Below are 14,020 nucleotides of genomic sequence, written 5' to 3' on the forward strand. Positions count from 1 at the left end.
TAAGTAAAAAGTACTTGGTTTCTAATTTCTCTTTATTAGTTTGGTGTGGGAAAAAAAAAAATCCTAGTAAATGGAAGAACTTTTGAGGAAACTAGCCGAAGGCTTACCTCACTCTATAAAAAGGTCAATGTCGGCAGAGGTTCAGACGCATTCAATTTACAGGCAATTTGTAAACAGCGCGGCGTTTCTGGTTGGGGAACTTCAGTGGGGTTGAATGACGGGGACTTGGTCGGTCAGCCTTTCACAGCACGCGGGAAACCCCTCAGGGCCGTGGAGAAGGTGAGTGTAATTGCCCTCTGCGGGCAAAACTCATCCCAAGTCAATCTCACCCACCCAGCACGGTGGTGACGCACCTCAAGATTCAAACTAGGAATCCCAAGTTGAGCAAAGGCACAGACAAGCCGGGGCTTGTTTCCGGCGGGGCCGCTCTGTCCCTGCAGGCGATCTTCGGAGAGGCTCAGCAGGCCAGCTCGAGACCCTGCTATGACTCACTTGGCGGCCGACCTCCTATTTCTCCAGAAGGGTCTGTTGAACTACAGAGGACCGAGACACAAGAACAGATTTTAAAAGGCACCCCCAGCGGCCCCGACAAGCACGCGAGTACCTGCAGGTGGAAAATTCCAGAAGCGGGTGACTCTATTTCTACAGAAGATAGAAGTGTGCTCAAAGCTCACTGCGGACAGAAAGCAAAAACTAAATCTAACTGGTTAGAAAAAACAATTCAGTACATTTCATACTACGATGCAACGGTCACTCGTAAAAAATGGACACTTCGGGAAAAGTAGAAAGAAACTAAGAAGAGGCATTCTCTACTAGCGACTTCTCTGAGACGGTAAGAAATGTCTGTAAACTACAAATTTCAGAATAAATAATTCTGTAAATGAGGGGCCACGGCGTTGGTTCACTGACAACAATGCAGGGCTAAGATTTTCGGATCAGTTCATTTCTGTTTTGGAGGTCTCTTTCGCATTTTCTTGTCCTTAAAAAAGGATAGCTCATGTTACACATCCTTCCCTTATTTGAAAGAGCAACGAGCTGGACACTTTCTAAAAGTCCGTATTTTTAGAATTAAAACTATGTTAACTTTTCACTAAAAACTTATCTCGGGACTTCCCCGGTGGTCCAGTGGTTAAGACTCTGCCTTATAACGCAGAAGGCATGGGTTCCAATCACTGGTCGGGGAACTAAGATCCCGCATGCCGTGGGGTGTGGCCAAAAACGTTAAAAAAAAAACCCCAAACTTATGTCAATTCCACAGGCATCCTATGCAATAAATGTTGCCTTTCTTGGGCAAAGGAGTGGGTCTCCACATATATACACAAACGAAAGAAAGAAACACACACAGGTGTATAGACACATAATTTGTGTTTTCCTGCCGTTTTCAGAAGTGGTTCTAATCACTGAACGTCCCACCTCTGGCCCTGAGAAGTTTCCATAATTTGCACCACCTCCTGTTCTTGGTCCAATTCTCCACCAGGTTGGGAGGATTCTGTAAAAGTGACCGCAGCACGTGAAAATGCTGCAAAGGGTGCATCTCAGAAGATGCAATCCGGCCAGCTGCTGACTCCGGCCATGCGGCAGTGGGGCGACACTTGGAAAACTCTCCTGGCCGACATTTAAAGAGAACTTGAAGCAGACTTAGGTCTCACCGGAAGCCTCAAGCCCCGGAAAGTCTATGCAGCATCTCCCCAGAGAACCCCCTTGAAAACTTCGAGACACAAAGGATCCCATCCAAGAATCTGAGCAGGACAGTGGTGAGAGGAGGTAACACAGACCCGCGAGGGGGCGGGAGGGGGCCACTCAGGACGCTTCTTACCGGGTGGCTCGGCGTTGGTGCCCTGATGGTTCTCCATGTTCATCTCGCCTTGGTCAGCTGCAAGAAGAACAAAACGCCCCAGGAGGGTGAATACCAAGACAACCTGATGGTCACTCTCAAGCTGAACTGGCCTCCCACCTCCTGTCTCCATCCGCTGCCCCCAAGCAGAGGACCGCCCTGGTCATCAGAGCATGAAGGGCACCTCGCGGGGTCTGGCTTCTTCGCGCCCATGCTTCTTCAGTCTATCATTTTATTTCCCAATTTCTACTCCAAAAGTTTTCGAACACACATACGTCAACGCAAAGGGGACCATGCCGCGCCCCGCCGGCCCCCAGAAACGATCTCCCAGCATACAGTGCGAGGCGACAGAATTCAAAATGCACGGGCGAGCGGGGCGGGGGACAGGACGGGACGACAGGGTGGAGGGCGGGATGCAGTGGGAGATTGGGATGAGCAGATGCAAACGGCTAATGCTGAGGATGGATCCACAACAAGGCCCTACCGTAGAGCACAGGGAACTCGATTCGATATCCTGGGATACGCCATCATGGAAAAGATTATGAAAGCGAACGTATATGTGTATAACTGAATCACTGCTGTGCAGCAGAAATTAACACAACATTGTAAACCAACTACACTTCAGTTAGAAACAAACAAAAACGCAGGAGAGATTCCCAGTCAGAACATGTTTATTTCTTTACTGCATGCTTGGGAAGGGACACGGAAGCATGTATGACGTGAAAAGGACTGAAGTAGCTCACGGGACCCTTGACGACCGTTCTCCTATATTCCCGAAGCTTTGATTTTTGCAAAACAGAAGCATCTGGGGTTAGCATCGTGCGTGAACGCCCAACACCACTTTTAATCCCGGTCCCAGAAACACGCATCTCCCGTCTGTATGAAATGGATTCTGTGAGCCACCACCCTTTCCCCCAACCACGAAAGGAGACCCCAGTCAGAGACCAAAATTCTAAGATGACAAAAAAAGAAAGAGAAACACCCAAAGAGGAGAGAGTTTGAAGAGATCTGTGAAAACACTGCAGGGCGGTCACTGCCAATGTCACGTCTTCTGCTGGCCGGGCAGGAGGCAGGCTCTGAACACGCTCACATTGTAGAGTCAACTATTATGACGATAAATCCTAAATGTGCTTTAATTTCACATGACAAAGAATCTCCCTACCAAAAGAAAAACAAAGGAAGAAAAAACCCAGTCAAAATATTCTAATGGGTCTGCAGAAACCCTATATCCAGGTATGTTCAAGGAAAAGAAAAAAAGAAATGCCCCTGGGAAATAATAAAGTACAGCCAAACCCAAATCCATGTGGGGCCAAACGTTATTTCCAACAAGTAAAAGACATGTTCAATCCATTATCTGAAGAGATATTTGGGGGGAGGGGGAGGGGATGCCGGCACACCCAGTTTTGATGTTGGTGTCACCAACGCCCAGCATTTGGGGAGAGCCTGAGAGTGGGTGGGTGCTTCGTGGGCGGGGAAAGGGATCGGCCCCCTGGGATCCGTTTAGCCGGAGCCGTGTGGTCAGGGATGCAGGGCCGGATTCCCCGATGCCAAGCGCCCAACCCAACCCCGTGGACCCCTAAGAGGAGACCCGGGCTCCACCAGGTGCATCTTCCCGCTGCAACCTCAACACTTAGAAGGCCAAACACACCCCATCTCAAACTCAAAACCAAAGCAGCTCACATGCCTTTCTTTTAAGCCAGGAGCCACTCGAGCTATGAAGGCAACTACAGCAATGGCAGCTTTCGGGGTCTCTCTGTGTGCGGGCTGTTTATGTAAACACAGCAGGCACTGGGGGCCAAAAGCAGACCCCAGAGACCACTGACCGGCAGGGTCTCATCTGTAGATCACACCCAGGACTTCATTCTTGGGGCACAGAGATTCGATTTAAATGCACCCCTGTGCTAACCGGGACACGGGCTTTATTTCATCAGAACCAAGAAATCTGCGACGCTTTCTTCAAAGACCCAGACGGCCAGCAAGGTGACCACTTGTCAAGGCCATCAAGGTGACCGGTGGAAGATGACCAGGCCCACGGGAGGAGCACGGAGAGCCTCCGCTGCAGGGTTTTTTTTTTTTTTTTTTTTTTTTTTGCGGTACGCGGGCCTCTCACTGCTGTGGCCTCTCCCGTTGTGGAGCACAGGCTCTGGACGCGCAAGCTCAGCGGCCATGGCTCACGGGCCCAGCCACTCCGCGGCGTGCGGGATCCTCCCGGACCGGGGCACGAACCCGCGTCCCCTGCATCGGCAGGCGGACTCTCAACCACTGCGCCACCAGGGAAGCCCGAGAAGCCAGCACAAGAAGGAGATGGTCTGATGTTAAAAAGAAAAAAAAAAAATGCAGCGATGACTTCCACGCTTACGGGGATATACAAGGATGCAAGAATTCTAGGGTGTCAAGATCCCAACACTCACGTCTCCGCTGACCTCAGAAATTTAAGATCGTGAGATTTTTAGGTTTTGCCTAAATATGTGGATTTTTTCTTCACCCGCTGCGAACTGGGAAATTCACATAATTGGCAAAAACTGATCTGAGCAAGAGTTAGGAAATACTTCATGGAAATGGACCATAAAAATCCAGGGGCTATGGAATCAGAAGGGTAAAAATTCCATCATGAGCGTGAGAGAGGAAACCCTATGACCCAGGGCCGGCTTTGCCCCAGGACTCTGAAAACAGGACGGCTCACCCCCTGCAGGATACACTGGCAAGGATGGGGGATGCTGAGAAACCTGGTTCGTTCATGGAAGCCCCCGCCGGTACCATTTCTTTCTGTTGGATTTTACGTTAAAAGGAAATGTCTGCATTTCTCTTCCTTATTCTGAAGCTACCTGGGCCTTAAAATATCATATCATACGCTTCTGTGCACCGTGAAGGGAGAAAACATATAGGATTCAAGGCATGGCATCTGGTCTGGGAGAAACACATCACGGTGGCAGTTTTACTAATAAGGAAAAGGACAAATGACAAGGTCTGCTTTCGACTCTGCGTCTTGGTAGATAAACACGGATCGGAAAGGACGATCTTGAGGCCCCACCTGGGGTTTTCTGCTCATCCCTAGGTCTTCGACTCATCTGAAACGGAAAGTCAGGAAAGGAAAATGAAAGAGAAACAAACAACGAGAAGTAAACGTCCGAAAGGTTTGCTTCAGGTGCGTGCCCACAGCCCAGGCAGCAGTGAGAGCGGTTAGGAAGATGCCCTCTGAGCTCAGAAGTTGAGGAGACAAGCTGACAGAGCAGAGCATCACAGAGTGGACACCAGAATTAAGTGGGGGGAGGGAAGGGGGGCGGGGAGGAAAGGAGGGAAGGCAGGAAGGGAAGGAGGAAGGAAGGAAGGAAAGAAGGGAGGGAGAGGACATGCCAGTAGCTCATTTCACCAAAGCCGCAAGAATCTGCTACCATCAAGGACAAGGGAAGCAGCTGGCGGATTGCAGTGAGCAACGAGAATCAGCTATCGACCGCATCCAGTGACAACAACCAAACACTGTGCCCTGTCCCAGCGGGTCAGTCTCAGCGTCACCCATCATTTAAACTGGTGACTTGAACCCAACCCACGAAAACGCAAAGACACACATCAACCAGGAGCCTGCGTCCCAAAACGGCTTTAAGAGGCCAGCTTGCATCACTTGGAAGAAAACCAGATTAAACTCCTAGAGTCACAACTTCAAACCTTTAGGCATAAAAGACAGAGCTACCAAACTTTGCTGGCCGTGGAGGTTTTCTCATACCTTCTCACAAAATGTAACACGGAGAAGCTCTTAACTAAGTATATATCAAGACTGACAGTACTAGATGGATGTGTCTCCACGTTGGGAAAACACATCTGCTCCCCCCGTAAGTGCTCGAGAGGAGGCTTGGCGCAAATTCAACAGACACTACAAAATTCAATACAACAACGAGGTCCCGGAAAGTCACTCTGCAAACTGCCACGCTCAGAGAATAATGGTTTACCCCAAACCATGCTTCCTCCAAGGACGCGAGCTCACTGTACCCGCTGGAGCCACATCCTCCTTACGAAATCTCCAGGCTCACAGCTGCACACCTTAAAATAACCACCCCAGAAATAAAACCTGTAAGATAGTCCTGCACGGACCTGAAAAGGTCTAGCATCGTCACGTACCCGATACCTGGCCATCTCTGTTCATAAAAACACATAACTGACAACGAACACTGAATTCATTTTATAAGGCAGGTCTATAAACCGCACGTAGTCAGAAAGATGCTCACTGTTTGCGTTAGACTCAGTGCTTATATGAGAAAAGGGACCCAAGTTTCTTTGTGTCACTGCTGGACACTTTACAGCTGGAGACAAAAGTGCTTAATTACTGAAATCAGAAACACCCGCTCCCTTCCCTCATGAAGGTTCACCCCCCCCTTTTTTGTCCTTTTTCTTTGTGCATCTGCATCAGCTCAAGACCATGGACCTGTGAAAACCACAAAGCAAATCAAAAATGTAAAGTCGCACCTAATGTTAATTCAGCCTACGAAGACAGACTGGAGGACATACTCTAGGGGAATGAATGGAGCCAGCCTCTCTGGAAGCGAAAGTTGAATCCTCACCTGCTCTGAGCCAGTTCTTCAGAAAGTTCGCTTTGGTTTTGAAAATCGTACGTTCAACTCTTTCTACCCGGGAAGCTTTCCGTTTCCATGCCCACCCCTTCCCCCTGCTATGGTGGAACAGTGCTTGAAACCAAGACCAAGACCCCGGGGTGGGGTAGGGTGGGATGCAGAACACTTGGTTTTCCCAATTTCTGAATCCCTTTTCCAAATAGTAGATGATGTCAAGTCTATTAAGACTCTTGGATGTTTCCTCAAATCCCTGTGTCTTGACATACGAACATCCAGAGAGTCATATATCCCATTCACACGGTAACAGAAATGCTTTGTAATTCCAGAGTCCAACTGGGGTTCACCTGAAGATTTTCAGAAAATCTCGGGGCCAGGACTTCCTGTGCCTCTTGCCTAGTGAGTGCCTTCCTCTCCTGGCTGAGCGTCAAGCTCTGAGTTTGAGCATCTTCAGAGAAAGCGGAAAGTGGGATTGAAAAGGAAACAGAAATTCACTTCTATCGAATCCCTAGTCTTTTAAGTCTTTGCTCGTTCTAGGAGAAGCAAAAGAAAAAGGTGTTTTCTTTTGTGCTGTTTCCCCCCACTCGGTTCTAACTGTAGATCTTTTATAGGTATCTCCTGGAACTTGGTCATCTATCCATTTGGGCATTGCTGGACGCCCACCATTCCGCCAGCCAACCACACTTTCCTGAGCACGGCCAGATGGAAGGCGACCCACTCACACGAGGGAAATAAGATGCACTCAGGCACCCTTACCCTCCACTGCTAGCAGAGGGATATAAAAATGGCCTCTTATTTTAGGTCTCTGAATCCAAACGCTGTGTCAGACTTTTAATTTCAGGCTATAAATAGTGTTTGTGAACCTAGAAATCTGGAATGATGGAAGATGAAGGATAAACTCCATCCCTAGAGGGTAACTTGGCCTCCATCAAGTCTTCTGGGAATTTCCCAAGAACCCTCAGGAAAGGGTCCTTTAGGCAGATGACACCTATGGCCAACGGCAAAGTATGGATAAGGACTTAGGGTCATACACAGAAGGGAAGTTCAGATACCACAAGCCTCCTCCATGGAGGATGGGCAGCCACAGCCACAAACACCGCAACCCAGCCCTTGCTGGTTCTCAAAGCCAGACCTGGACAGAACCTTCCAGAAATGCACAAACATAAACTGTGCTCAGAACAGCAGAACTCACTGATGTCAGGACGAATCCTAAGTAACTTAGCATTTGAGTACAAAGTCCCAAAATGGCCAGTGATGGAATTCCGATCTCTGTGCTGTAACGGTGGTATTTGGCGGTCCATGTAAATAACAATGAAAGAATCGTAAGAACTAACATTTCTTCCACACTCACTCTCTCCCAGGCAACCTGTCAAGACTTTCACACATGACCTTATTGACCTTCACCCATGACCTTACTGACCTTCACGCATGACCTTACTGACCTTCACCCATGACCTTACTGCCCTTCACACATGACCTTACTGCCCTTCACACATGACCTTACTGACCTTCACGCATGACCTTACTGACCTTCACAATGACCTTATTGACCTTCACAAAAATCCTAAAGCGCAGACTCTCATCTCTCCCCGTTACGGGGACGCCCGCCCCCCAAAATGGAATGGTTAGTAACTTGCACCAGCTCACACGGCTAAACGCAGGAGACGCTGGGATCAAAGCCACAAAGTCAGATCCCAGTTTTCTAGCCACTTCAGGACCCCCTCGGCCGCCTTCCACGTGTTTGTGCCAACCTGAGCTCTGCTTTTTAGTTCTTTTTTTTTAAAAGAAAGCACGCTTTTCAAAGCAGCAAGGCCCCATGGAAAGGACGCGGCGGTGAGCGCCTTACCGTTCTCTCTGAAGCAGAGCTTCTTCTTCTGGTAGGCGATGAAGCTGGAGATGGCCCCGGCCACGGCCACTGCGACGGCACCGATGATCCCAGGGACCACCCCCGGGGAGTCGGCTGTGGAAGGAAGCACAGGACACCATGACACACGTACCCCTCGCGCACGGACCACGCCGGGGGCTGGCGGCCCTGCCCGGAGGAAGGGGGTGGGGCTGAGGCCTGAGAGGCGGGGCCCCCGGTAACCACGGAGGGCCCGTCACTCCGGAGCCACGTCGGAATTCATGTTACTCCGCGAGCTGTCTCCAACCCAAGAACTGGCTCCCAGTGGGAGGCCAAACCCCACCCTTCCCCACCCCTAGGACCAGCTCAGCTGCCCTCCCAGCTCAGTGAGGAAGGCCTCAGGTGGGCGATAAATCCCGGCGGGGACCATCCAGAGGCCGTGTGACCTCAGGCCGCCAGGTGGCCGTCTCCTCATGTACCTTCCGAAAAATCAGAGTCGCCCACCTCTTCGCTAGTCTCATGTGCTCTACGGTGACGGGGTTTCCACCCCCCACCGAGAATCCTAAAACTACCTGCATCCGCCCCACATCTACAGCTGTTTCTTGACACGGCAGGTGCACAAGACATCCTCCCCCGTGAATAAAAAGGAGGACGGTGTGATGGACGGTTCACCCTATGTGTCAGCTGGACTGGCCAGGGCCTGCTAGGCAGCTGGGAACACTTTATTTCTGGATGTGTCCATGTGGCCCTCTCCAGAAAAAAATAACGTTCGAACCCGTTAGCCTGGGTAAAAGCCCTCACCAACGTGGACGGGCATCGTTCAATCCACTGAGGGTCTGATGAGATCACAAAGGGACAATTTGCTCTCCGCCTGAGCTGGCACGTCTGTCTTCTCCCGCCCTTGGACATTGGTGATCCTGCTTCTTGGGATTTTGGACTCAGACTGGGACCTACGCCATTCGCTGTCCTGGTTGTCGGTGTTTCGCATGGGGACTGACTGGCCACTTCCCTGAGTGTCCGGCGTGCAGACAGCAGATCGAGGCCCTTCTCAGCCTCCGTAACTACGTGGGCCAACTCCTTACAATAAGTGTCTTTCTACTCATCTCTATACATCCTAGTGGTCCCGTTTCTCTGGAGGACCCTGGGTAATATGGGTGGCGTTCCTTCTTAGGGCACCATGGGAGGGCGACTGAACTTAAAATGCAGATCCCGTCAGTAGCAGGTAGACCTCAAGCTAGTGCTCTTCACGGACACTGTGGGGTTTTTTGTTTTTTGGGTTTTTTTTTGCGGTACGCGGGCCTCTCACTGCTGTGGCCTCTCCCGTTGCGGAGCACAGGCTCCGGATGCGCAGGCTCAGCGGCCATGGCTCACAGGCCCAGCCGCTCCGCGGCATGTGGGATCCTCCCGGACCGGGGCACGAACCCGTGTCCCCTGCATCGGCAGGCGGACTCTCAACCACTGTGCCACCAGGGAAGCCCTGGTTTTTTTTTTTAACAAATTGAAGGTTTGTGGCCACCCTACGCCAGGCAAGTCTATCAGCGCCATTCTTCCAACACCATTTGCCCACCTCACGTCTTTGCATCACATTTTGGTAATTCTTCTAATATTTCAAGTTTTTCATTATGATTCTGTTTGTGACGGTATCCGTGATCTCTGACGTTACTCCTATGACTCGCTGAAGACTCAGAGGGTGGTGAGCATTCATTAGCAATAAAAAGTTTTATAAATCTAGGCCTGCACGTGGTGTTTTTTCTTGGCCATAATGCCGCTGCACACTGAACAGACTACAGTGTAGTGTGAACATCCCTGTTAGATGCACTGGGGAACCATACAATTCGTGCGACTTGCGGTATCGCGATATTCGCTTGACTGCGGTGGCCTGGACCTGAATCCTCAGCATCTCCGGGGTCTGCCTGTGTTTCCGCTGAGCCCCCTTGGAACGCGTGTCCAGAGAACCATTCTTCATGTCAGTATCTTTCAGATGACGCTGCAAATACTAAAAGTGAGGCTGTGACCACTGGCTCCTGCTTTCCTCAATAGTACACGTGAGGAACCCAGGACATCAGGAACCAGGGGTACGTACCCTGGTCCGCCCCTCCAGGCCTCTGGTTGCCGCCATCACCGCCTCCTGTAAGAGAGGAACGAGGCTTGGTGACAAATGGCGCTGGGAAGACGTTCGGTAACCGAAAACTCATACCAAGGACCAGCTCCTCTGACCCTGAGTTGTGAAGGTTCCTTAAGAGGAATGACCGTGGGACTGATGACGCCGTTAATATCAGGGTGTCCCTTTCCACTGATGGGAGGGGCTGTCCTCATTCTGCGGGAGGTATCACCTGTCTTGCTCCCGTGTCCCTGAAATCCAGGCTTGGCACCTGACTCAACCCCCTGGCCCCATGGTGGGCCCCAGGAGACCCACTGAGTCTTCAAAGTCCCCCAGGGATTCGGGGAGAAACCCAGCAAGGGCCTCAGAGCCCACCTGAGAAGTGCGCACAGCTCTACTCCACCCTTGAAGAAAAAAAAGAGAAAAAAAAGAGAGAAAAAAAAGTGGAGGAAAAAAAGAAACTAAGAAACCTAAATGCTCGCATGGCTATGGGGTCATCCCAGGCACATTCCTGTTACCTCTCAGGCCCCCAGTCTCACTAGGGGTGGTTGTCAGCCATGTGCCATCCAGGGACCCACCACCTCTGGGTATGGTCTTCCTTCATGCTTTCCCCGGGGCTAAGGGATACCGCTTCACCACCCCCTCTACTTTTTCCACATTTAATGCCAAGGGATACTCGATGTTTTTGTTGTTGTTTGTCTCGTTTTGTTTTTTCTTTTTGCCCACACTACGCAGCTTGTGAATCTTAGCTCCCCGACCAGGGACTGAACCTGCACCCTCGGCAGTGAAAGCGAAGAGTCCTAACCACTGGACCGTCAGGCCATTCCTGATACTTGATGTTAAGCTGATGCTTGTACAATTATTAGTGCACAAACCAGGAATCCACCCAGTGGACTGTACACTTGTGAGGGTGCCTTTAGCTTTGTTTAATGTCAGCCAGTCACTCCCAGTGTGTCTTTACAGTATAGTCACACAGGCACTGCATGTTACATGGCTATGGAGCAACACTGCCTGCTACAAAGGAGGGGCTGCATGTTACGCAGCTACAGAGCCAGCGTACGGCCTGTTACATTCAGTGGGTAAGAGCACGTTACACGGGTATCAAACTAGAATCCTGTCTGTTAACACTCCTCAAAATGGGGCGATCTTGTACAGCACCTAGAGATGTAAATTTAAACGGAAAACCAATTAGAAGGTAGACAGCTAGCCACTGCAGACATGACTTTGGGGACCAGGGTAGAAGGGGTTTACTCTGAAAGGTATGTGAGCTCAAGAGGGGAGGTAGGGGCATTCCCGGTAGAAGGCAAACGAGACGATAAAAAAGCATGTCACCGTAAGGGCGTGACTGATAGAAACAGACTTATAACCCTTTGGGGGCTGGTTCATCCATTGATGTCAATCAATGGCACTCCAACAAGCAAGGATTCAAAGCAAAAATGTTTCCAGTAACATTTAAGGCAGGCCAGAGAGGAATGAACCCAGCAATCTCTTACATGGTCCTCTTACCAGTGGGACTATCAACGATCCCAGCCATTCTGGAAAGCAATTTAGCAATCCATGAAGGGATGTAAAAGTGGGAACTCCTTTCAGAAACCCTACTTCTTAGAAACCACCTTAAGGGAACCACATGGAGGACATCCGATATCAAAGCGTAAAGATATGTACAAGAAACTGGTGCAGAATCTAAAAATCACAACAGACTACTGAAAATACCAAAAAAGCAGCAGCCTCACAGATATAGAGAACAAACGAGTGGTTCCCAGTGGTTCCCAGTAGGGAGGAGTGGTTCCCAGTCTGTGCCCAGGGGGACGGGCAAAATAGGGGGAGGGGATTAAGAGGTACAAACTACTATATATAAAATCAATAAGCTACAAGGATAGATTGCACAACACAGGGAATAGAGCCAGTATCTTATAATAACTTTAAATGGAGTACAACCTAGAAAAATACTCAATCACTACGTCATACACCTGAAACTTATACAATACTGTACATCAACGATAAACTCAAAAAAAAGTATTAAGGAGTATCAGGCAGTTAACAAATAAAAATGTTATTTTTTTATTAAAAAAAAAGAAACTGGTATAACCTAAATGCTTAAAAAGAGAAGGGAGAATAAATAGATTTTACACGCAGGGGGAAGAACACGGGTCAGGGCGGGAGTGTGGGGAGACATCAGAGCATGAAAGTCCCTCCCCAAGGAGGTCAGAGTCATGGGTCACATGACTCTGACACATCATCTTATTATTATTATATTTATTATTATATATTATTATTATTATTCACCGTTTACGCTCCATTCTCCAAGAAACAAACAAGAACCAGAGCTCGATGGCAGAGTTAGAAATAAAAGACTTCCCAAACTGGGGGCTGAAGCCAGGGTTTTCTACCTGGGGGGGGGGAAGCTGGAGTTAACTGCCATGGAAGGAGCTTCCCTCCAGGTGGAGGTCCAGAGGCTCTGAGTCTGCAGCCCTCCTAGGAGGCTGTGGGCCAAGAGTGACGCCCAAATTCAAGCCTGACGCACAATCTTTCCCCACCTCCTGAGGGTGACCCAAAGGAATCCTGGGGGAGAAGATCTTTACCTTGTGTCTGGCTATTCCTTATATATTACATACACATATGCTACACATATACCTATTTTAGATTACATATGCATAACAGATGAATACAGTAAAAATATATTTATATGTAACATACATATACACTATCATTTATACATACATAAGTACATAAAAATGACTATATATTTCATCAAGTTATAACTATTCTAAGCATATATTAATTTTACACTTATTTTTTATTATATTTAAATACTGCTTTGCCTCCACATGGACCTAAGATTTTAAAGACAGAGGTGGAAAAGGACCTACGGTAGAGCACAGGGGACTCCGCTCAATATTCCGTAATCACCTACACAGGAAAAGAATTTGAAAAAGAACAGACACGTGTCTATGTAGAACTGACTCACTCTGCTCTACACCTGAAGCTAACACAACATTGTTCATCACCTCTACTCCAATATAAAATAAAAAACTGAGGGACTTCCCTGGCGGTCCAGTGGTTAACACTCTGCCCTTCCTGGCGTGGGTTCAATCCCTGGTCGGGGAACTAAGATCCCACATGCCGCGCGGCGCAGACAAAAGATTAAAAAAAAGAGAGAGAGAGACAAAAAAAGGAGGGGAACCCTACCTCCATCTGAAGTCCCATCAGTAAGGTCCGAATCCGAAAAGCCATCTAGAAGGAAAAAGACAGCATCATGTCTCACATCAGAACCGTCGGGAGCATCTTGATGTCTTGGGGTGAAGGGAAACGTATCAGAATCAAAAGCAGACATGGGGTGGCGGGGAACCCCATACACGTACTACTCTATGGAAGGAATCTTTCAAAGATACAATTACTGGACTTCCCCAGTGGCGCAGTGGTTAAGAATCCACCTGCCAATGCAGGCGACACGGGTACGAGCCCTGGTCCGGGAAGATCCCACATGCCGCGAAGCAACTAAGCCTGTGCGCCACGACTACCGAGCCCGCGAGCCACAACTACGGAGCCCGCGTGCCGCAACTACTAAAGCCCGCGCGCCTAGAGCCCGTGCTCCGCAACGAGCGAAGCCACCGCAATGAGAAGCGCACGCACCGCAACGAAGACCCGACGCAGCCAAAAATAAGTAAATAAATAAAATAATT

At 49.3% G+C, this 14,020-nt stretch overlaps 1 protein-coding gene across 2 annotated transcripts in view; it reads right to left on the reverse strand.

Annotated features, from left to right (window-relative positions):
- Positions 1–14: 14 nt before the first annotated feature.
- LOC137217201 (CD99 antigen-like) overlaps positions 15–14,020 on the reverse strand; it is a 31,776-nt gene continuing 17,770 nt past the window's right edge. Inside the window, exons 6-10 of one of the 2 annotated variants that reach the window (XM_067723798.1) lie at positions 13,527–13,571; positions 10,320–10,364; positions 8,240–8,353; positions 1,817–1,873; positions 15–533 (exon numbers count right to left, since the gene is read on the reverse strand). In XM_067723798.1, coding sequence (XP_067579899.1) covers positions 508–533; positions 1,817–1,873; positions 8,240–8,353; positions 10,320–10,364; positions 13,527–13,571 — 287 coding nt within the window. In that variant the 3' untranslated portion in view covers positions 15–507. Of the gene's footprint in view, positions 534–1,382; positions 1,490–1,816; positions 1,874–8,239; positions 8,354–10,319; positions 10,365–13,526; positions 13,572–14,020 lie in introns of those variants that run through there. The other variant, XM_067723799.1, reaches the window with a different exon arrangement.

The sequence above is a fragment of the Pseudorca crassidens genome, chromosome X (assembly GCF_039906515.1).
Source record: "Pseudorca crassidens isolate mPseCra1 chromosome X, mPseCra1.hap1, whole genome shotgun sequence".
Taxonomy (NCBI): Eukaryota; Metazoa; Chordata; class Mammalia; order Artiodactyla; family Delphinidae; genus Pseudorca; species Pseudorca crassidens.